At 40.0% G+C, this 25,947-nt stretch overlaps 1 protein-coding gene across 15 annotated transcripts in view; it reads right to left on the reverse strand.

Annotated features, from left to right (window-relative positions):
• Nucleotides 1-9,078: 9,078 nt before the first annotated feature.
• TSGA10 (testis specific 10) overlaps nt 9,079-25,947 on the reverse strand; it is a 164,006-nt gene continuing 147,137 nt past the window's right edge. For all 15 annotated transcript variants that reach the window (XM_063695607.1, XM_063695603.1, XM_063695604.1 and 12 more), the window contains one exon: nt 9,079-10,042. In XM_063695607.1, coding sequence (XP_063551677.1) covers nt 10,018-10,042 — 25 coding nt within the window. In that variant the 3' untranslated portion in view covers nt 9,079-10,017. The remainder of the gene's footprint in view (nt 10,043-25,947) is intronic.

A 25,947-nucleotide genomic window follows, 5' to 3' on the forward strand; every position in this document is an offset into this window, starting at 1 on the left:
GTAGTTTCTTTTGCTGTGCAGAAGCTCTTTAGTTTAATTAGATCCCATTTGTCAATTTTGGCTTTTGTTGGCATTGCTTTTGGTGTTTTATTTATTTATTTTTTTTGGTAAGAATTTATTTATTTTTTTTTATTGATCATTCTTGGGTGTTTCTCACAGAGGGGGATTTGGCAGGGTCATAGGACAATAGTGGAGGGAAGGTCAGCAGATAAACAAGTGAACAAAGGTCTCTGGTTTTCCTAGGCAGAGGACCCTGCGGCCTTCCGCAGTGTTTGTGTCCCTGGGTACTTGAGATTAGGGAGTGGTGATGACTCTTAACGAGTCTGCTGCCTTCAAGCATCTGTTTTACAAAGCACATCTTGCACCGCCCTTAATCCATTTAACCCTGAATGGACACAGCACATGTTTCAGAGAGCACAGGGTTGGGGGTAAGGTCATAGATCAACAGCATCCCAAGGCAGAAGAATTTTTCTTAGTACAGAACAAAATGAAGTCCCCCATGTCTACTTTTTTCTACACAGACACAGCAACAATCTGATTTCTCTATATTTTCCCCACCTTTCCCCCTTTTCTATTCCACAAAACCACCATCGTCATCATGGCCCATTCTCAATGAGCTGTTGGGTACACCTCCCAGACGGGGTGGTGGACGGGCGGAGGGACTCCTCACTTCTCAGACTGGGCGGCTGCCGGGCAGAGGGGCTCCTCACTTCTCAGACAGGGTGGCTGCTGGGCGGAGGGGCTCCTCACTTGTCAGACGGGGAGGCCGGGCAGAGACGCTCCTCACCTCCCAGATGGGGTCGCAGCCGGGCAGAGACGCTCCTCACCTCCCAGACGGGATGACGGCTGGGAAGAGGCGCTCCTCACTTCCCAGACTGGGCAGCCGGGCAGAGGGGCTCCTCACATCCCAGACGATGGGCGGCCAGGCAGAGACGCTCCCCACTTCCGAGACAGGGTGGCGGCCGGGCAGAGGCGCTCCTCACTTCCCAGACTGGGCAGCCGGGCAGAGGGGCTCCTCACATCCCAGACGATGGGCGGCCAGGCAGAGACGCTCCCCACTTCCCAGACGGGGTGGCGGCCAGGCAGAGGCTGCAATCTCAGCACTTTGGGAGGCCAAGGCAGGCGGCTGGGAGGTGGAGGTTGTAGCTAGCCGAGATCACGCCACTGCACTCCAGCCTGGGCAACATTGAGCACTGAGTGAACGAGACTCCATCTGCAATCCCGGCACCTCGGGAGGCCGAGGCTGGCGGATCACTTGCGGTTAGGAGCTGGAGACCAGCCCGGCCAACACAGCGAAACCCCGTCTCCACCAAAAAAATACGAAAACCAGTCAGGCGTGGCGGCACACACCTGCAATCGCAGGCACTCGGCAGGCTGAGGCAGGAGAATCAGGCAGGGAGGTTGCAGTGAGCCGAGATGGCAGCAGTACAGTCCAGCTTTGGCTCGGCATCAGAGGGAGACCGTGGAAAGAGAGGGAGAGGGAGACCGTGGAGAGGCGAGAGGGGAGAGGGGAGAGGGGAGAGGGGAGAGGGGAGAGGGGAGAGGGAGAGGGGTGTCAGGCTGGTCTTGAACTCCCAATCTCGCTTTTGGTGTTTTAGATATGAAGTTCTTGCCCATGCCTATGTCCTGAATGGTATTGCCTAGGTTTTCATCTAAGGTTTTTATGGTTTTAGGTCAAACATGTAAGTCTTTAATCCATCCTGAATTAATTTTTGTATAAGGTGTAAGGAAGGGATCCAGTTTCAGCTTTCTACATATGGCTAGCCAGTTTTCCCAGCACCATTTATTAAATAGGGAATCCTTTCCCCATTGCTTGTTTTTCTCAGGTTTCTCAAAGATCAGATAATTGTAGATATGCAGCATTATTTCTGAGGGCTCTGTTCTGTTCCATTGGTCTACATCTCTGTTTTGGTACCAGTACCATGCTTCTTTGGTTACTGTAGCCTTGTAGTATAGTTCGAAGTCATGTAGCATGATGCCTCCAGCTTTGTTCTTTTGGCTTAGGCTTGCCTTGGCAATGTGGGCTCTTTTTTGGTCCCATATGAACTTTAAAGTAGTTTTTTCCAGTTCTGTGAAGAAAGTCACTGGTAGCTTGACGGGGATGGCATTGAATCTATAAATTACCTTGGGCAATATGGCCATTTTCACGATATTGATTCTTCCTACCCATGAGCATGGAATGTTCTTTCATTTGTTTGTATCCTCTTTTATTTCGTTGAGCAGTGGTTTGTAGTTCTCCTTGAAGAGGTCCTTCACATCCCTTGTAAGTTGGATTCCTAGGTATTTTATTCTCTTTGAAGCAATTGTGAATGGGAGTTCACTCATGATTTGGCTCTCTGTTTGTCTGTTATTGGTGTATAAGAATGCTTGTGATTTTTGCACATTGATTTTGTATCCTGAGACTTGGCTGAAGTTGCCTATCAGCTTAAGGAGATTTGGAGCTGAGACGATGGGGTTTTCTAGATATGCAATCATGTCATCTGCAAACAAGGACAATTTGACTTCCTCTTTTCCTAGTTGAATACCCTTTATTTCCTTCTCCTGCCTGACTACACATAATTGTCAGATCCACCAAAGTTGAAATGAAGGAAAAAATGTTAAGGGCAGCCAGAGAGAAAGGTCGGGTTACCCACAAAGGGAAGCCCATCAGACTAACAGCTGATCTCTCGGCAGAAACTCTACAAGCCAGAAGACAGAAACCCTACAAGCCAATATTCAACATTCTTAAAGAAAGGAATTTTCAACCCAGAATTTCATACCCAGCCAAACTAAGCTTCGTAAGTGAAGGAGAAATAAAATACTTTACAGACAAACAAATGCGGAGAGATTTTGTCACCACCAGGCCTGCCCTAAAAGAGCTCCTGAAGGAAGCACTAAACATGGAAAGGAACGACTGGTACCAGCCACTGCAAAAACATGCCAAATTGTAAAGACCATCGAGGCTAGGAAGAAACTGCATCAACTAACGAGCAAAATAACCAGCTAACATCATAATGACAGGATCAAATTCACACATAACAATATTAACCTTAAATGTAAATGGGCTAAATGCTCCAATTAAAAGACACAGATTGGCAAATTGGATAAAGAGTCAAGACCCATCAGTGTGCTGTATTCAGGAGACCCATCTCACGTGCAGAGACACACATAGGCTCAAAATAAAGGGATTGAGGAAGGTTTACCAAGCAAATGGAAAACAAAAAAAGGCAGGAGTTGCAATCCTAGTCTCTGATAAAACAGACTTTAAACCAACAAAGATCAAAAGAGACAAAGAAGGCCATTACATAATGGTAAAGGGATCAATTCAACAAGAAGAGCTAACTATCCTAAATATATATATGCACCCAATACAGGAGCACCCAGATTCATAAAGCAAGTCCTTAGAGACCTACAAAGAGACTTAGACTCCTACACAATAATAATGGGAGACTTTAACACCCCACTGTCAACATTAGACAGATCAACGAGACAGAAAGTTAACAAGGATATCCAGGAATTGAACTCAGCCCTGCACCAAGTGGACCTAATAGACATTTACAGAACTCCCCACCCCAAATCAACGGAATATACATTCTTTTCAGCACCACACCACACCTATTCCAAAATTTACCACATAGTTGGAAGTAAAGCACTCCTCAGCAAATGTAAAATAACAGAAATTATAACAAACTGTCTCTCAGACCACAGTGCAATCAAACTAGAACTCAGGATTAAGAAACTCACTGAAAACCGCTCAACTACAGGGAAACTGAACAACCTGCTCCTGAATGACTACTGGGTGCATAATGAAATGAAGGCAGAAATAAAGATGTTCTTTGACACCAATGAGAACAAAGACACAACATACCAGAATCTCTGGGACACATTCAAAGCAGTGTGTAGAGGGAAATTCATAGCACTAAATGCCCACGAGAGAAAGCAGGAAAGATCTAAAACTGACACCCTAACATCACAATTGAAAGAACTAGAGAAGCAAGAGCAAACGCATTCAAAAGCTAGCAGAAGGCAAGAAATAACTAAGATCAGAGCAGAACTGAACGAAATAGAGACAAAAAAAAAAACCCTTCAAAAAATCAATGAATCCAGGACCTCTTTTTTTTGAAAAGATCAACAAAATTGATAGACTGCTAGGAAGACTAATAAAGAAGAAAACAGAGAAGAATCAAATAGATGCAATAAGAAAGATAAAGGGGATATCACCACCAATCCCACAGAAATACAAGCTATCATCAGAGAATACTATAAACTCCTCTACGCAAATAAACTAGAAAATCTAGAAGAAATGCATAAACTCCTCGATACATACACCCTCCTAAGACTAAACCAGGAAGAAGCTGAATCTCTGAACAGACCAATAACAGGCTCTGAAATTGAGGCAATAATTAATAGCTTACCAACCAAAAGAAGTGCAGGACCAGACGGATTCACAGCCAGATTCTACCAGAGGTACAAGAAGGAGCTGGTACCATTCCTTCTGAAACTATTCCAATCCATAGAAAAAGAGGGAATCCTCCCTAACTCATTTTATGAGGCCAGCATCATCCTGATACCAAAGGCTGGCAGAGACACAACAAAAAAAGAGAATTTTAGACCAATATCCCTGATGAACATCGATGCAAAACTCCTCAATAAAATACTGGCAAACCGAATCCAGCAGCACATCAAAAAGCTTATCCACCATGATCAAGTGGGCTTCATCCCTGGGATGCAAGGCTGGTTCAACATATGCAAATCAATAAAACGTAATCCAGCATATAAACAGAACCAACGACAAAAACCACATGATTATCTCAATAGATGCAGAAAAGGCCTTTGACAAAATTCAACAACCTTCATGCTAAAAACTCTCAATAAATTAGGTATTGATGGGACGTATCTCAAAATAATAAGAGCTACTTATGACAAACCCACAGCCAATATCATACTGAATGGGCAAAAACTGGAAGCATTCCCTTTGAAAACTGGTAGAAGACAGGGATGCCCTCTCTCTCACCACTCCTATTCAACACAGTGTTGGAAGTTCAAGTAACTTTTCAAGTAATCTGGATACCTTTCACTCCCAATCAAAACATCAAGCAAACAATGGAGAATTAAAAAAAAAATCTATACTGTTAGAAAATACAAAATTACCATCTTCTTTTTTTTTTTTTTTTGTTGAGATGGAGTCTTGTTCTGTCACCCAGGCTGGAGTGCAGTGGCACGATCTCAACTCACTGCAACCTTCACCTCTTGGGTTCAAGTGATTCTCCTGCCTCAGCCTCCCAAGTAGCTGGGATTACAGGCACCCGCCACCATGCCTGGCTGATTTTTGTATTTTTAGTAGAGATGGGGTTTCACCATGTTGACCAGGCTGGTCTTGAACTCCTGACCTCAAATCTGCCTGCCTGGGGCTTCCGAAGTGCTGGGATTACAGGTGTGAACCACTGTGTCCAGCCCAGAAAATTACCACCTTATATCCTTAAAGGGTTGAATTTTATTTTGTAAGAACTAGACCCTATCAATAATGGATTATGATACTACATGGTCAGATTAAACACTAACCTCTAAGACCTAATTCAGAAAATAGCTTGAGTACATGAGGACTGAGCATCTCATGCTCCAATGTTTTTGTCACATGAAGTACTTTATTACTATGGGATCACACCACTCTCAGTGATTTACTATTTCAACTAACCTATGATGGTAATATATATTGCCTTATTCAAAAATTTTCACACTTTTTTAGTTAAATTAAAAGAGGAACAACTAAAATTGCATGAATTAAAGTGGTTAGAGCAACAATTACATACAAGGTACTTCATGTTTAGTTGCTATTCAAAATTTTAAGTGCATTAGTGTAGTAAAAAGACTAGGCAACATTGTTTTCTGGAATGCCATGGTTTATAAGACAAAAAATGTGACCTTTTAATTGAAAACAGCCTCATAAATAACAGATATATCGTGTAAACATTCTGAGTATCTGTTACTCTGAAGAATTACACCCACACTTGAATAAAATCTTGTTAAATCCAAGAAGCAGCAAAGAAGCCTCAAAGTGAAAGTTCTTCAGAAAGCACAAAGAGATGATGAAGATTCATTGCTTATTGGCAAATACTCCAGTTAGTGAAAACACTGTGATTGGCAGGCAATGATCACAAAAATCACAGCCAAAGATAAATGAGGCAGAAGAGCAAGGTGGTTAAGTGCATGGTCATTGGCATAAGACAGACACATGTGTTCAAAGACCATGGCTCAGATACTTATTTGCTTTGTGATTATATACAGGACAATCATATAACTTCTTTGAGATTCCATTCTCCTCTCTTTGTACCCATAATATGGAAAAAATCATATCTATGTCACTGGCTGTTTGGGGAACTAATTACTTTCGTTCTCCAAAACTTAGTGATGAACTAAGAATAACTATATTCATTATTAAAGAAGAAAAGTTAAAATAAGAAAGAAGATGGCAGAGTAAAAACAGTGTGATGAAAGGTCATCAGTTTACAACAAAAACAGATTGGCAGTGATATAGCTGATGGGGTGGACCCTGCAGGGACATGATAAACAACATGCAAACAGCCCAATAACCTCACAGATGCCCCTAAACTATGCAAAGATATAACAATCAAAAGAATGCTCAAGTAGGCTGCATGCCTTATGAAAGAGCAAACCAAGACTCACTCACTTAAGTTGTTTCTGAAGTTACCACCATAGATAGCACTCAAAGGTACATAATTCACTTCAGTAACAGACTAGAAAAGACCATTTATAGTAACATGTAAAACATAAGGAATGTTACAAAACCAGAAAATAGATGAGTGTATTTGAGGAGCCATCCTATGATCCTAGAGAATCAAAGCAAGCAACATAATAAAAATGCACAAACTCTACGGGGGTGGGGGCAGGGAACAGCTGGGTGCAGTGGCTCACACCTGTAATCCCAGCACTTTGGGAGGCTGAGGTGGGAGGACTGCTTGAACCCAGGAGCTCGTGACCAGCCTGGGTGACATAGTAAGACCCCATCTGTACAAAAAGTTTTTAAAAATTACCTGAGCATGATGGCATGCAACTATGGTCCTCACTACTGACCTGAGGCTGAGGAGGGAAGACAGCTTTATAGCCCCAAAGGGTTGGATTTTATTTTGTAAGAACTAGAACCTATCAATAATGGATTATGATACTATATGGTCAGATTAAACACTAACCTCTAAGATCTAATTCAGAAAATAGCTTGAGTACATGAGGACTGAGCATCTCATGCTCGAATGCCATGATCACACCACTGCACTGCAGCCTGGGCGACACAGCATGACCCTGCCTCAAAAACATAAAATAAAAATAAATAAAAAATAATTAGAACATTTAAATGCATTTGAAAGAGACAAGTATAAAATAATTTGAGTAGTATAATAATCATATATTTAAGTTAGGTCCACAAAACTCAGAAAGGTGATTGGTTAGTCTTCAGAATTGGGTCACAAACTAATACTTATTACACAAGAAATGCAACTTTGAGCATAGCCTTTGGGAAGCTAAGGCGACTCTATTAAAGATGACAGCAAGGATTTATGAGAAAATGAGTAGGAAGACAGAAAAGAGAAAAGCAGCAGATTCTTATGATAGTGTTATTTTAAAATATTAATATATTTCAAGTATCTGAATTCATAATTTCAAATAATTTTTGAAGCAATAACTATTTAGGAATCATAATTGACTTCAAATCCAGTGGCTTCCACTCATAGTCTTTTTTTCTTCTTTTATTGCTCCAGGGTGAATGACTTATGATCATTGTGGCCAATATTTGTACAGAGTGTCAGCTAGAAATTTTCTTTACATCATTTACACTTTTAGTTGATTCAAATCTAAGTTTTTAGTAGCTGATATTATTATCAGAACATGTTTAATTAATTCATTATGCCCACTGGTTGCTAAACTGTAATAAGGGAGATGAACTCTAATAGTAATAATATACTAAAGATCAAAAAGATAACACCTGCTCCTTTTGAAACTATAGCTTATGAACTTCAGAATGGAGCCTCGTGTGAATGCCTTGCTCCTACTTCCAACAGAAAGTTGCATGACGTCTCAGATAAACCAAAGAAAAGACAGAGTTCCGGCGGTGCCTGGAATTTCAAAATAGGGTTTATATACAACAAATTTTAGATTTAAATTACTCAGAGGGTTAACAATTCTTTTTTCACAAACACCCTTACTTTAGCAGGAGTAGGTGTTTTATATTGAACATGATATTTGAAAGCTGAGAACTCTTTTTCAGGAGACTTCCTTTTCATCCAAGGAAGAATATGTTTGGTATAGTTTCATATATTGTGTTTACATTAGGCAGTTTCTACCATAGCAACAGGCTATTAAATATTTATATCAAGCAATTAGAATCTCATTTAAAATAACAAATGTTCTTGAATATTACCAAAACAAAAATCTTTTCTTTGAAATTTTAACATAGAATGCAGATGAATTTTCTCCTTCCTTTAGATAATGATGGTCCCTTTATACTTACTATATAATTGTCCCATAAAAATGTTCTGTAATTAATGGCACAAGGCAAGTAAAGCATACTTTCAAACATGGAAATATTTTCTTACATACTTCATTCCTGTTTCCCTCATGCTCCCTTCCCACATACTGCCCTCCATACATAACATGTATTAAGTGCATACGACAGTAACATTCAGCTCTTTATCAGCTCTTCTAGATTGATAGATTAAAGTTAATGTGATGATCTAGTGCTAAGGTCATTGAGTCACCCAGTAAAGGTGAATTTTTCATGTTTATCAACATCTTATTTAATAATAGCAAGGACAACTTTTTGCATATTATTTTTAAAAATGCTTATAAAAGGGCATTTTACTTTAAATTATTAATTCTTTAACCAATCTGTAATTAATGTCTTAAACCAGATGACTGAACCCAAAGGTTTTAAAAAAGCAAACCACAGTGAATATGTAGCATGAAATTATAGTAAAATATCAGCATGCTAGTGATTAAACAAAACCTAAATCAGAGCACTTTCCTACATCACTATAGTCATATTGAATAGTAACTATATAAAATGAGAAATTGTCTACATCATATGAATACTATTAATGACAAGCCTTTTTTTATTAAAATGGCAAGAATACAAATAGTTTATATCAGTAAAATACAGTAGCATTCAGGCTCTAATATGAACATTACATCAAAGCCTATGGATAGATAAGGTAAGAGATTTAGGAAATTGGGGGAGGAAGGAAACATCACTTATCTTGTTACTCCAGATTACAGACAGCTGCCACAGACAATAAAATAAAATGGCAATTAAGTTGATTGCAGTACTTGAAAGAAAACTTATTAAAAATAAAGATTTTTAATAAAATCTTACATTCTTGACAGATATATCATCACCTACCTTTCTAAAAGCAGTAGTAGTAAACACAGTTGTAGAATATGTATGTTACTTAGTCTTTGAGTGGTACAATACTATAGGTTTTAAAACCCTGACAACACTCCTACTTTCTGCTGCTTCAATATCAGATTATGGCATGGAATTTATGTAAGGTTGGTTCCAAAATGGAATATCAGATCCCAGACCAGTATCAGTAAGTTGTACCCATTTTGGCACAGATTTTCCAGCCATGAAAACACAAATCACAAAGAAAAAAAATTAACCAACCAATTATTTGAGATACTAAGAAAGGAAAGGAAAGCAGTTTTGTAAAAACACTTTTCCCTGTTTTAATAAGCTTCTTTATTTACTCCAGATAGTGAACATAATAGTGTTCAATAGTGAAGTAAGCAGATTTTACACTCACTATCACTGCATGGATAGAAAGAGCCATATACATTTTTGTTTTTATAAGTCATCTCAGATCACTGCAACATGGCACATTAGAACAGAGATTCAGAGACACAAAGTTAATAAATACATTTAACATTGCCAAGCATTTAAAAGATAAATGCACTCATGTAGCAAAAAAAAAAAAAAAATCAGTTTGTAACTTTGACCTTTCTCAGGGATGTGAAGAATCATTTCAGGTGTCAGAAATCTCTGTAGCAAAGATTCCTATAAGAGAAAAAATCATGCTGATTAATATTTTTAATTCAACTTTTTCAACATGTGTAACAAATTTATTCTAGCAAGTGTATCACTTCAGCAAAACGTAAGATTTTTCTTCGTTTCTATGAAGGAAAACAAAAAACAATATATTTTTTCACTCAGTTTTCACAAACTGTGGTACATTCATACCATGGAATACTATTCAACAATAAATAGGAATGAACTATTGATACTTACAGCAGCTTGGATGGATCTCACAGGCATTATGCTGAATGAGAAAAGTTAATCTGAAAAGGTTATCTCAAAACGACAGAATTATAGAGATGGAGAAGAAAGTAGTGTTTCCCAGGAGACAGGGAGATGAAGAAGGGCAGGGCTACAACTATAAATAGGCATAATGAGGGAGTGAATTCTTTGGTGCTGATGGAACAACTTTGCATCTTGATCATAGTTGTGCTGTGTGTGGATTGTAAAAAATATATATATACACATACAAACAAATGAATGCATCTAAAAACTAGTGAAATCTGAATAAGGCCTTTAGACTAGTTAATCACACTGTGCTAATGTCAATATCCCAGTTTGTAAGATACTACATTATAGAAGCTGGGGTAAGGATATGTGGGACTGTCTGTGGTATTTTTGCAACTACTTGTGAGACTATAATCATTTTATTTTTATTTTTTAGTTACTATTTTTTGGAGACAGAGTCTCACTCTGTCACCCAGGCTGAAGTGCAGTGACACGATCTCAGCTTACTGCAACCTCTGCCCCCAGGTTCAAGCAAATCTCATGCCTCAGCCGCCCGAGTAGCTGGGATTACAGACATGCGCCACCATGCCCAGCTAATGTTTGTATTTTTAGTAGAGTTGGGGTTTTGCCACGTTGGCCAGGCTGGTCTCAAACTCCTGGCCTCAAATAATCCTCCCACCTCAGCCTCCTAAAGTGCTGGGATTATAGTCAGGAGCCACTGCGTATGGCCAAGACTATAATCATTAAAAAAAAGTACCTGTGGTACATCTATACTATGGAATACTACTCAGCAGTTAAAAGGAATATGTGACAACTACTAATACATGCAACAACCTGGATAAATCTGAAATATATTATGCTGGGTGAAAGTCAACCGCCAGAGGCTGCATACTGTATGATTCCATTTACATGACAACCTGGGAAAGGCAAAACTAGAGAGGCAGGAAACAGAGCAGTGGTTAGAGGAAAGTAAATTCAGTGTGATGTCTGTTGTCTAGATAATAGGTGTCAGTCAAAGGACACCATTTGAAACTGAGAGTAAAAGGTTAAGTGAGAAAAAAGGTGATTAAGGGCATTGTTAATCATATTAATAGAAAGGTAACAACTAAAATAAAATAAACTCTTCATAAAAGCCAAAAGAAATTTGTTAAAAAACAAAGAAGACGATCAAATGAAGAAATACAACAAATATCACATAGTACAGAAAGTAATTATAACTACTGATGTGACATAACAGTCATATCAATAATGTAAAAGATTTTAACTCATCTATTTTATTTATACTGTTCTATTCTATTTTTGAGACAGGGTCTCATTCTGTTGCCCAGGCTGGAATGCAGTGGCATGATTATGGCTTACTGCAGCCATGACCTTCCAGGCTCAGTTGATCCTCTGACCTCAGCCTACCAAGTAGCTGGAAATACAGGCACGTGCCACCATATCTGGCTAATTTTTTTTGTGTGTGTATTTTTTGTAGAGATGGGGTTTCACCATTGCCCAGGCTGGTCTGTAACTCCTGGGCTCAAGCGATCTGTCTGCCTCAGTCTCCCAAAGTGCTAGGATTACATGTGTGAGCAACCACGCCCAGTGTAACTCACCTATTTTTTAAAAAGATTTTCAAAATGGCAGGGTGTGGTGGCTCATGCCTGTAATCCTAGCACTTTGGGAGGCTGAGGCGAGTGGATTACCTGAGGTCAGGAGTTTGAGACCAGCCTGGTCAACATGGTGAAACCCTGTCTCTACTAAAAATACAAAAACTAGGCAGGGTGTGGTGGCTCATGCCTGTAATCCCAGCACTTTGGGAGGCCAAGGCAGGTGGATCACCTGAGGTCAGGAGTTCGAGACCACCCTGCCCAACATGGCAAAACCCCGTCTCTACTAAAAAAAAAATGAGCTGGATGTAGTGATGGACACCTGTAATCTCAGCTACTCAGGGAGGCTGAGGCAGGAGAATCACTTGAACCTGGGAGGTGGAGGTTGCAGGGAGCTGAGATCCTGCCACTGCACTCCAGGCTGGGGGACAAGAGTGAAACTCTGACTTAAAAAAAAAAAAAAAAAAAAAAAGGGGATCATTCCAAGATGGTCAAATAGGAAGAGCTCCGGTCCACAGCTCCCAGCATAAGCAACACAGAAGATGGGTGATTTCTGCATTTCCAAGTGAGGTACCAGGTTCATCTCACTGGGACTTGTTGGACAGTGGGTGCAGCCCACAGAGTGTGAGCCAAAGCAGGGCAGGGCATCGCCTCACCTGGGAAGCGCAAGGGGTCGGGGAATTCCCTTTCCTAGCGCTCGGGACACTCCCGCTCTACTACTGTGCTTTTCCAGTGGTCTTTGCAAACAGTACACCAGGAGATTATATCCCATGCCTGGCTCGGTGGGTCCCACACCCATGGACCCTGCTCACTGCTAGCACAGCAGTCCGAAATCGAACTGCGAGGCGGCAGCAAGGCTGGGAGAGGGGCGTCCACCATTGCTGAGGCTTGACTTGGTAAACAAGGCAGCCTGGAAGCTCAAACCGGGTGGAGCCCACTGCAGCTCAATGAGGCCTGCCTACCTCTGTAGACTTCACCTCTGGGGACAGGGCATAGCTGAACAAAAGGCAGCAGAAACTTCTGCAGACTTAAACGTCCCTGTCTGACAGCTTTGAAGAGAGCAGTGGTTCTCCCAGCACGGAGTCTGAGATCTGAGAATGGACAGACTGCCTCCTCAAGTGAGTCCCTGACCCCCTGGTAGCCTAACTCAGGGACACCTCCGAGTAGGGGCAAACTGACACCTCATACAGCCAGGTGCCCCTCTGAGATGAAGCTTCCAGAGGAAGGATCAGACAGCAATATTTGCTGTTCTGCAGCCCCGCTGGTGACACCCAGGCAAACAGGATCTGGAGTGGACCTCCAGCAAACTCCAACAGACCTGCAGCTGAGGGTCCTGACTGTTAGAAGGAAAACTAACAAACAGAAAGGAATAGCATCAACATCAACAAAAAGGACACCCAGACCAAAACCCCATCTGTAGGTCACCAACATCAAAGACCAAAGGTAGATTAAAACCACAAAGATGGGGAGAAACCAGAGCAGAAAAGCTGAAAATTCCAAAAATCAGAGCATCTCTTCTCCTCCAGAGGAACACAGCTCCCCACCAGCAACGGAACAAAACTGGACAGAGAATGACTTTAACGAGTTGACAGAAGTAGACTTCAGAGGATCAGTAATAACAAACTTCTTTGAGCTAAAGGAGGATGTTTGAACCCATCGCAAAGAACTAAAAACCTTGGAAAAAGATTAGACAAATGGCTAACTAGAATAAACAGCATAGAGAAGACCTTAAATGACCTGATGGAGCTAAAAACCATGGCGCGAAAACTACGTGACGCATGCACAAGCTTCAGTAGCCAATTCGATCAACTGGAAGAAAAGGTATCAGTGATTGAAGATCAAATGAATGAAATGAAGCAAGAAGAGAAGTTTAGAGAAAAAAGAATAAAAAGAAATGAACAAAGCCTCCAAGAAATATGGGACTATGTGAAAAGACCATATCTACATCTGATTGGTGTACCTGAAAGTGACGGGGAGAATGGAACCAAGTTGGAAAACACTCTGCGGGATATTATCCAGGAGAACTTCCCCAATCTAGCAAGGCAGGCCAACATTCAAATTCAGGAAATACAGAGAACGCTACAAAGATACTCCTCGAGAAGAGCAACTCCAAGACACATAATTGTCAGATTCACCAAAGTTGAAATGAAGGGAAAATGTTAAGGGCAGCCAGAGAGAAAGGTCGGGTTACCCACAAGAGGAAGCCCATCAGACTAACAGCAGATCTCTTGGCAGAAACTCCACAAGCCAGAAGACAGTGGGGGCCAATATTCGACATTCTTAAAGAAAAGAATTTTCAACCCATAATTTCATACCCAGCCAAACTAAGCTTCATAAGTGAAGGAGAAATAAAATACTTTACAGACAAACAAATGCTGAGAGATTTTGTCACCACCAGGCCTGCCCTAAAAGAGCTCCTGAAGGAAGCACTAAACATGGAAAGGAACGACTGGTACCAGCCACTGCAAAAACATGACAAATTGTAAAGACCATCGAGGCTAGGAAGAAACTGCATCAACTAACGAGCAAAATAACCAGCTAACATCATAATCACAGGATCAAATTCACACATAACAATATTAACCTTAAATGTAAATGGGCTAAATACTCCAATTAAAAGACACAGACTGGCAAATTGGATAAAGAGTCAAGACCCATCAGTGTGCTGTATTCAGGAGACACACCTCACATGCAGAGACACACATAGGCTCAAAATAAAGGGATGGAGGAAGGTCTAACAAGGAAATGGAAAACAACGACAAAAAAAAGCAGGGGTTACAATCCTAGTCTCTGATAAAACAAACTTTTTTTTTTTTTTTTTGAGAAAGAGTCTCGCTCTTTCGCCCAGGCTGGAATGCAGTGGTGCAATCTTGGCTCACTGCAACCTCCACCTCCCAGGTTCAAGCAATTCTCTGCCTCAGCCTTCTGAGTAGCTGAGATTATAGGCAAGTGCCACCATGCCCGGCTAATTTTTGTATTTTTAGTAGAGACGGGGTTTCACCATCTTGGCCAGGCTGGTCTTGAAGTCCTGACCTCGTGATCCACCTGCCTCGGCCTCCCAAAGTGCTGGGATTATAGGCGTAAGCTACCGCGCCTGGCCTAAAACAGACTTTAAACCAACAAAGATCAAAAGAGACAAAGAAGGCCATTGCATAATGGTAAAGGGATCAATTCAACAAGAAGAGCTAACTATCCTAAATATCTATGCACCCAATCAATACAGGAGCACCCAGATTCATAAAGCAAGTCCTTAGAGATGTACAAAGAGACTTAGACTCCCACAAAATAATAATGGGAGACTTTAACACCCCACTGTCAACATTAGACAGATCAACGAGAAAGAAACTTAACAAGGATATCCAGGACTTGAACTCAGCTCTGCACCAAGTGGACCTAATAGACATCTACAGAACTCTCCAACCCAAATAAAAAGAATATACATTCTTCTCAGCACCACATCACACTTATTCCAAAATTGACCACATAGTTGGAAGTAAAGCACTCCTTAGCAAATGTGAAAGAACATAAATTATAACAAACTGTCTCTCTGACCATAGTGCAATCAATCAAATTAGAACTCAGGATTAAGAAACTGACTGAGAACTGCACAACTACATGGAAAGTGAACAACCTGCTCCTGAATGACTGCTGGGTAAATAACGAGATGAAGGCAGAAAGATGTTCTTTGAAACTAATGAGAACAAAGACACAACATACCAGAATATCTGGGACACATTTAAAGCAGTGTGTAGAGGGAAATTTATAGCATTAAATGCCCACAAGAGAAAGCAGGAAAGATCTAAAATCGACACTTTAACATCACAACTAAAAGAACTATAGAAGCAAGAGCAAACACATTCAAAAGCTAGCAGAAGACAAGAAATAACTAAGATCAGAGCAGAACTGAAGGAAATAGAGACATAAAAAACCCTTCAAAAAATCAATGAATCCAGGATCTGGTTTTTTAAAAAGATCAACAAAATTGATAGACCGCTAGCAAGACTAATAAAGAAGAAAAGAGAGAAGAATGAAATAGATGCAATAAAAAATGATAAAGGGGATATCACCACCGATCCCATGGAAATGCAAACTACCATCAGAGAATACTTTAAACATCTCTATGCAAATAAACTAGAAAATCTAGAAGAAATGGATAAATTCCTGGACACATACACCCTCTGAAGACTAAACCAGGAAGAAGTTGAATCTCTGAATAGACCAATAACAGGCTCTGAAATTGAGGCAATAATTAACAGCTTACCAACCAAAAAAAGTCCAGGACCAGACAGATTCACAGCCGAATTCTACCAGAGGTACAAAGAGGAGCTGGTAACATTTCTTCTGAAACTATTCCAATCAATAGAAAAAGAGGGAATCCAGATGCAATAAAAAATGATAAAGGGGATATCACCACTGATCCCTCAGAAATACAAACTACCATCAGAGAATACTACAAACACCTCTACGCAAATAAACTAGAAAATCTAGAAGAAATGGATAAATTCCTCCACACATACACGCTCCCAAGACTAAACCAGGAAGAAGTTGAATCTCTGAATAGACCAATAACAGGCTCTGAAACTGTGGCAATAATCAATAGCTTACCAACAAAAAACAGTCCAGGACCAGATGGATTCACAGCCAAATTCTACCAGAGGTACAAGAAGGAGCTGGTACCATTCCTTCTGAAACTATTCCAATGAATAGAAAAAAGGGGAATCCTCCCTAACTCATTTTATGAGGCCAGCATCATCCTGATACCAAAGACTGGCAGAGACACAACAAAAAAAGAGAATTTTAGACCAATATCCTTGATGAACACTGATGCAAAACTCCTCAATAAAATACTGGCAAACCGAATCCAGCAGCACATCAAAAAGCTTATCCACCATGATCAAGTGGGCTTCATCCCTGGGATGCAAGGCTGGTTCAACATATGCAAATCAATAAATGTAATCCAGCATATAAACAGAACCAAAGACAAAAACCACATGATTATCTCAATAGATGCAGAAAAGGCCTTTGACAAAATTCAACAACGCTTCATGCTAAAAACTCTCAATAAATTAGGTATTGATGGGACGTATCTCAAAATAATAAGAGCTATCTATGACAAACCCACAGACAATATCATACTGAATGGGCAAAAACTGGAAGCATTCCCTTTGAAGACTGGCACAAGACAGGGATGCCCTCTCTCACCACTCCTATTCAACATTCTGTTGGAAGTGCTGACCAGGGCAATTAGGCAGGAGAAAGAAATAAAGGGTATTCAAATAGGAAAAGAGGAAGTCAAATTGGCCCTGTTTGCAGAAGACATGATTGTATATCTAGAAAACCCCATTGTCTCAGCCCAAAATCTCCTTAAGCTGATAGGCAACTTCAGCAAAGTCTCAGGATACAAAATCAATGTGCAAAAATCACAAGCATTCTTATACACCAATAACAGACAAACAGAGAGCCAAATCATGAGTGAACTCCCATTCACAACTGCTTCAAAGAGAATAAAATACCTAGGAATCCAACTTACAAGGGATGTGAAGGACCTCTTCAAGGAGAACTACAAACCACTGCTCAATGAAATAAAAGAGGATACAAACAAATGGAAGAACATTCCATGCTCATGGGTAGGAAGAATCAATATCATGAAAATGGCCATACTGCCCAAGGTAATTTATAGATTTAATGCCATCCCCATCAAGCTACCAATGACTTTCTTCACAGAATTGGAAAAAACTACTTTAAAGTTCATATGGAACCAAAAAAGAGCCCGCATTGCCAAGGCAATCCTAAGCCAAAAGAACAAAGCTGGAGGCATCATGCTACGTGACTTCAAACTATACTACAAGGCTACAGTAACCAAAACAGCATGGTACTGGTACCAAAACAGAGATATAGATCAATGGAACAGAACAGAGCCCTCAGAAATAATATCACACATCCACAACCATCTGATCTTTGACAAGCCTGACAAAAACAAGAAATGGGGAAAGGATTCTCAATTTAATAAATGATGCTGGGAAAACTGGCTAGCCATATGTAGAAAGCTGAAACTGGATCCCTTCCTTACCCCTTATACAAAAATTAATTCAAGACGGATTAAAGATTTAAATGTTTGACCTAAAACCATAAAAACCCTAGAAGAAAATCTAGGCAATACCATTCAGGACATAGGCATGGGCAAGGACTTCATGTGTAAAACACCAGAAGCAATGGTAACAAAAGCCAAAATTGACAAATGAGATCTAATTAAACTCAAGAGCTTCTGCACAGCAAAAGAAACTACCATCAGAGTGAACAGGCAACCTACAGAATGGGAGATAATTTTTGCAATCTACCCATCTGACAAAGGGCTAATATCCAGAATCTACAAAGAACTTCAACAAATTTACAAGAAAAAAACAAACAACCCCATCAAAAAGTGGGCGAAGGATATGAACAGACACTTCTCAAAAGAAGACATTTATGCAGCCAAAAGACACATGAAAGAATACTCATCATCACTGGCCATTAGAGAAATGCAAATCAAAACCACAATGAGATACCATCTCACACCAGTTAGAATGGCGATCATTAAAAAGTCAGGAAACAACAGGTACTGCAGAGGATGTGGAGAAATAGGGACACTTTTACACTGTTGGTGGGAGTGTAAACTAGTTCAACCATTGCAGAAGACAGTGTGGTGATTCCTCAGGGATCTAGAACTAGAAATACCATTTGACCCAGCCATCCCATTACTGGGTATATACCCAAAGGATTATAAATCATGCTATTACAAAGACACATGCACACGTATGTTTATTGTGGCACTATTTACAATAGCAAAGACTTGGAACCAACACAAATGTCCATCAATGATAGACTGGATTAAGAAAACGTGGCACATATACACCATGGAATACTATGCAGCCATAAAAAATGAGCTTATGTCCTTTGTGGGGACATGGATGAAGCTGGAAACCATCATTCTGAGCAAACTATCACAATGACAGAAAATCAGACACCGCATGTTCTCACTCATAGGTGGGAATTGAACAATGAGAACATTTGGACACAGGAAGGGGAGCATCATACACTGGGGCCTGCTGTGGGGTGGGAGGAGGGGGGAGGGATAGCATTAGGAGGAATACCTAATGTAAATGACGAGTTAATGGGTGCAGCACAGCAACATGGCACATGTATACATATGTAACAAACCTGCACATTTTGCACATGCACCCTAGATCTTAAAGTATAATAATAAATAATAAAAAAGAGTGTAAATTTCTCAAAAAAATTCACAATGACTCATAAAGCAAAACTCAAATCCATACTGTATATAAGAGATATATTTAAAATGCAGTTACTCAAAAAAGTTAAAAATATTTACCATGTAAATAGAAACAACAAGAAAACAGGAGTGGCAACACTAATACCAGACAAAGTAGAGTTCAGCAAAAGAAAAAAATCTAAATGCATCAGAAAAGGACACTTTATAAAAGCCACATTCCATGATGAAGAATGACAGTTCAGAATATCAATGCAACAAATAAAACAGCAAACCACCTATATAAAGCAAAATTTAGAGGATATGGAAAAAGCAATTAAAACATACTAATAATAGGAGACTTTAGAACACCACTCTTGATATAAAACAGGTCAGATGAACAAATATTAAACAGTGATATAAAAGATCTGCAAAAAATGAAAAAGTGGAGGTATTTACACCACAGAAATTGGCAAGTGCTACAGATCAGGGCCTCCCCCTCCTCTCCTTTGGAAAGCCAGTTTACCAGCACACCACTGAGCTATCCCTACAGAATTAAAAATACCACATAGCCTCTATAATTAAATAGTGTGGGACTGCACATGAATAGGCAGATCAATGGAATAGAAATAGAAAGTCCAAAAAGAGATCTGAATGACTGGGACAAAGAGTCTTTTAAATCAATGATCTTGCAACTTGATAGTCAGTTGGAAAAAGATAAAATTAGATCCATTTCTCAAACCATACATAAAATAAACTCCAAATGAATCAGATATCTAAATGTAAAAAGTAAAAATATACAAGTACTAAAAGAAAACATTCCTCTACTATCTGGGGAGAGAGAAAGATTTGCTAACTATGAATAGAAATCCAGATGCATTAAAGGAAAAGGTTTAAAATCTGACTACACAAAAATAAAAACTCTTTATAGAGAAAAAGGCAATACAGTAAGATTAAAAGACAAATGGCAAAAAAGTGAGAAAATATTTGTAGCATATATCACCAATAAAGAGATAATTTCTGAAATGTACTAAAAAATTTTTTAACAAAAAGATCTAAAGTCCATTAGAAAAATAGGCGAAGAAATGAATAGCTAATTCCCAAAAAGAGATATAATAATAGCCCTTAAACCTATGAAAAGGTATTCAACTTCACTCACAATAAGAGAAATGCAAATTAAAGCTACACTGAAATACCATTTCTCATCCACCGCAGTGGCACAAATTCAAAAGCTTGACAGTGTGTTCTATTAGTGATGCTGTGGGGAAACAGTACTTTCACACATTGCTGAAGGGACTGCAAAATGGAGGGGAATGTGGCACTGTCTAACAAAACTACATGTGTATTTACCCATTGACCCAGCAATCCCACTTCTAGGAATTTATTCTGAAGATACTGCAACAACATGAAAATACATATGTACAGGATTATTCATTACAGCCTTGTTTGTAATTGCAAATTATTGGAAACTACCTAAATGTCCAAGTTTAGGAGGTGGGTTGCATAACTATGGCACATCCATACACTGGAGTAGTGTGCACCTGAAAAAAAGGACTAAGGAGAATCTCTATGAATCAATATGGAGAGATTTCCAGGAGATAGTGTTAAGTGAGAAAAGCAAAGTGCAAAGAAGCATGCTACTTTTTGCATAAACAAAGAAAGATATGTATCTGTGTATCATTAGCACAAAACACAAAGAAAGAGGGCAGAGACATGGCTGATGGGATGGAAGGCATAAACAGAAAGTGACACTTCTCTTAGTATTATTTTTTGCAGAGTGTTGACCTTTAAAAGCATGCTAATCTACATATTCAAAAATAAAATTAAGTTGAGGAAAAAACTAGGAAGTGGAAATATGAAAAATGAAAGCAAATTGAAACAAATGAATCCAATGTTACTTACAATGAATACCATGACCAAAATAAAAGATGGAAAAAAATTAATCCAAATAAGTTACAAACTCAGTATTTAACTAAATGCTCTCAAGACTTGGGCAAGGTAGCGTACAGGCGTAAGAAGGAAGAACTGCAAACAGATTCTGAGCTTTTAAAAAGTTGGCCTGTTCAGGAGATCGAGACCATCCTGGCTAACACGGTGAAAACCCCGTCTCTACTAAAAATACAAAAAATTAGCCGGGCATTGTGGCAGGTGCCTGTAGTCCCAGCTACTCAGGAGGCTGAGGCAGGAGAATGGCGTGAACCTGGGAGATGGAGCTTGCAGTGAGCCGAGATCGCGCCACTGCACTCCAGCCTGGGTGACAGAGCGAGACCCTGTCTCAAAAAAAAAAAAAAAAAAAAAAAAAAGTTGGCCTGTTTATTGCGGTGACATCAGTGAAGAAATTTTGAAACTATTGTAGATGCATTCTGGGATTGAGCAAATTAGTAACTACATTGATATTGCTGAGTAAACATGTTAATGTTGAGCCAAGGTTCTCACTGTAGAAGAAAGAACATATATATAAGTAATGGAAGAAAGCAAGGATGAAACCTGTGGGCATGGTTTGGAGTTTTGGTTATATTTTTAAATGAGCCTCTGTGAGTGTGTGTGCAAGTGTGCATGTCCGTGAAGAAACATGCAAGCATGTGAGCACATGAGCCACCACATGTATATATAAGAAAACAAATGGGGTAAAATTTTTTAAATAGTGAGTATGGGTAAAGGGCATGTAGATGTTCTTTGTATTCTTATTTTTGTAACTTTTTGAAAGGTTGAAATTGTTTCCAAATAAAAAGTTTTTATGAAATTTGTGATACATAGAAATATATCTAAAATATTTTCCTCTGAAAAACAAGCTGATTACTTTCCTAGAACATATAAATTTTGTGGTGCTATAATAACCAATGTTTTGTAATTAAATGAAAGAAGTTAATGTAGAAATAAAAAGGAAATCAAACTCTTAAAATACAATTTATGGGGCAGATGGAGTATGGCAGATAGGAGACAGGCCTAATGTGCAGCTCCCACATGGAAGGACAGAACATTGTTAGAGACTCATATTGTGATCTTTTGCTCCAAGATTCACTGTAGGAATATACCAGGAAAACCAAAAGAATTCACATATCCTTCGAAAGAAATGGCATGCTGCTGCCAATTCCATGAAACAGGTGAAAAACTGTGAGTTCCCAAAGTGTGAGAGGGAAGAAAACCTACCTCCGAACACGTCCCCACTGGGGAATCTAAAAATCCACATCACGGGAGAAAAATTTAACCTTATCTAGAGATGAAAGGGATTTATGGAGTCACGTAAAGTATAAAAGTAGAAGTAGCAGCAGGAAGTGCCTTGCACGCACTCCCAGTCTCCAGCTCAAGCCCAGGGAAGCCAGCAATGACTATCTCACAGGTGTCCTTGGGAAGGCAGCCAGCAGAATTGGGGAGGGGTCACAGAGTGAAGGAAGCTCCCAACTGAAATTGGTAGTGGTTTTGACTGGGCACAAATTTTCTTGAGCAGAGTCCAGGGGACGAGTGGAAGCTGCTGCAGATAGGAGCCAGGGCAAGAATAGCCAGACAGGGAAGGGCCAGGTTCAAATGCTGTGCTTGCTTTTTCAGTGGGGTAGCTCATGGCCTGGGGCAAAATCTGAGCAAGGCACTGCAGGAGCGAGGCTGGCCTTGCCAACTACATGGGAGCTGGGCGAGGCCTCTTGCTACTGGCTATTCCCCACTTCTCTGGCAAACTGTATGATACAGCAGAGGTGGCCAAGATCCCCTCTATAACATAAGCCCATTGGCCTGAGAACCATACCCCCATCCCCCAAGGTGGCCGTGGCAAGCCCTGCCCAAGTAGAGTCTGAGCCCAGACCCACCTAACCCTGCCCCAACCTAAAGTGATGCATCACTTTCCTGTCACCTCTACTAGAGCAGGTACTGGTATCCATGCTGTTGCCAGGCTGTAGTACAGTGGTGCAATCTCTGCTCACTGCAACCTCCGACACCCGGGTTCAAGCGATTCTCCTGCCTCAGCCTCCCAAGTAGCTGGGATTACAGACATGTGCCACCCACCTGGCTAATTTTTGTATTTTCAGTAGAGATGGGATTTCGCCATGTTGGCCAGGCTGGTCTTGAACTCCTGACTTCAAGTGATCTGCCCACCTCGGCCTCCCAAAGTGCTGGGATTACAGGCATTAGCCACCATGCCCGGCCAAAGACAGGTCTTTAGAATTACCCCAATCAGACAAAGACAAAAAAGAATTTTAAAAAATGAACAAATCCTCCAAGAAATTTGGGATTATGTTAAATGGCCAAACCTAAGAATAACTAGTGTTCCTGAGGAAGAAGAGAAATCTAAAAGTTTAGAAAACTTATTTGAGGGAATAATTGAGGAAAGCCTCCCTGACCTTGCTGGACCTCCTCCCTGACCTTTAAATGAGCCTCTGCAAGTGTGTGTGTGTGCAAGTGTGTGTGTGTCTGTGAAGAAACATGCAAGCATGTGAGCACATGAGCCACCACATGTGTATATAAGAAAACAAATGGGGTAAAATTTTTTAAATAGTGAGCATGGGTAAAGGGTTTGGAGATCTAGACCTCCAAACACAAGAAGCTCAAAGAACACCTGGGAAATTCATTGCAAAAAGATCATCACCTAGGCACAAAGTCATCAGGATACCAAAAGTCAAGACAAAGGAAAGAATCTTAAGACCTGTGAGACAAGAGTTTATCTTTATAGTTTATCTATAAAGATAAACTATAAAGGAAAACCTATCACATTAACACCAGATTTCTCAGCAGAAACCCTGCAAGCCAGAAGGGATTGGGGTCCCATCTTTAGCCTTATGAAACAGCCAAGAATTTTGTATCCAGCAAAACTAAGCTACATAATGAAGGAAAGATAAAGTCATTTTCAGACATGCTGAGAGAATTTGCCACTACTAAACCAGCACTACAAGAACTGTTTAAAGGAGTTCTAAATCTTGAAACAAAACCTCAAAATACATCAAAATAGAAGCTCCTTATGACATAAATCTCACAGGGCCCATAAAACAATAACACAATGGGGGAAAAAAACACCAAAACAAGGTATTAAGGCAACAACTAATGTGATGAATAGAACAGTACCTAACATCTTAATACTAATGTTGAATGTAAAGAGCCTAAATAGTCCACTTAAAAGATACGGAATGGCAGAATGGATAAAAATTCACTGACTAAGTATCTGCTATCTTCAAGAGACTCACCTAACACATAAGGACTCACATAAACTTAAGGTTAAGGGGTGGAAAAAGATATTCCACGCAAATGGAAAGTGAGCAAGAGTAGCTATTCTTATATCAGACAAAACAGACTTTAAAGCAACATCAGTAAAAAAAAAGAAAAAGAGGGACATTATATAATGATAAAAGGAATAGTCCAAAAGGAAAATATTGCAATTCTAAATGTATATGCACCTAACACTGGAGCTCCCAAATTTAGAAAACAATTACTATTAGACCTAGGAAATGAGATGCACAGCAACACAATAATAGTGGGAGACTTCAATACTCCACTGACAGCACTAGACAGGTCCTCAATACAGAAAGTCAAAGAAACAATGAACTTAAACTATACCCTAGAACAAACGGACTTAACAGGTATTTACAGAACATTCTGCCCAACAACTGCAGAATATAAATTCTTTTCTTCAGCACATGGAACAATCTCCAAGACTGAACATATGATAGGACACAAAGCAAGTCTCAATAAATTTAAGAAAATCAGATTTATATAAAGTATCTTCTTTTTTAACTTATCTTTTGTAATTTTTTTGTCTCATTTTCATTGAGTTCTGCTCTGATCTTTGTTATTTCTTTTCTTCTGCTGGGTTTAGGTTTGGTTTGTTCTTGTTTCTCTAGTTCCTTCAGGTGTGACCTTAGAGTGTCTATTTGTGCTCTTTGAAACTTTCTGATGTAGGCACTAAATGCTATGAACTTTTCTTAGTACTACTTTTGGTGTATCCCAGAGGTTTTGATAAGTTGTGTTTCACTATTACCTCTCAGTTCAAAGAAGTTTTTAATTTCCATCTTGATTTCATTGTTGACCCAAAGATCATTTAAGATCAGATGATGATGATGTGATGACAATAATAATAATAATTATTAATTTTTTTGAGATGGAATCTTGCTCTGTTGCTCAGGCTGGAGTGCTGTGGCGCAATCTCGGCTCACTGCAAGCTCCACCCCCTGGGTTCACACCATTCTCCTGCCTCAGCCTCCCGAGTGGCTGGGACTACAGGTGCCCGCCACCACGCCCGGCTAATTTTTTGTATTTTTAGTAGAGACGGGTTTTACCATGTTAGCCAGGATGGTCTCAATCTCCTGATGTCGTGATCCGCCTGTCTCCGCCCCCCAAAGTGCTGGGATTACAGGCGTGAGCCACCGCACCCAGCCTGAAGTATCTTCTTAAACCACAGTGGAATACAAGTGGAAATTACCTCCAAAAGGAACCCTCAAAACTATAAAAATACATGGACATTAAATAATCTGCTCTTAATGGTGGATGCGGGGGCTCACGCCTGTAATCCCACCATTTTGGGAGGTGAAGACAGGTGGATCACTTGAGGTCAGGAGTTCAAAATCAGCCTGGCCAACATGGTGAAACCCTGTCTCTACTAAAAATACAAAAATTAAGGCTGGGCGCAGTGCCTCATGCCTGTAATCCCAGCACCTTGGGGGACTGAGGCAGGCAGATCACCTGAGATCAGGAGTTCAAGACCAGCCTGGCCAACATGGTGAAACCCTGACTCTACTAAAAACACACAAAAAAATTAGCCAGGCATGGTAGCAGACGTCTGTAATCTCAGCTACTTGGGAGTCTGAGGCACAAGAATCGCTTGAACCTGGGAGATGGAGGTT

The sequence above is a fragment of the Gorilla gorilla genome, chromosome 12, assembly GCF_029281585.2.
Source record: "Gorilla gorilla gorilla isolate KB3781 chromosome 12, NHGRI_mGorGor1-v2.1_pri, whole genome shotgun sequence".
NCBI lineage: Eukaryota > Metazoa > Chordata > Mammalia > Primates > Hominidae > Gorilla > Gorilla gorilla.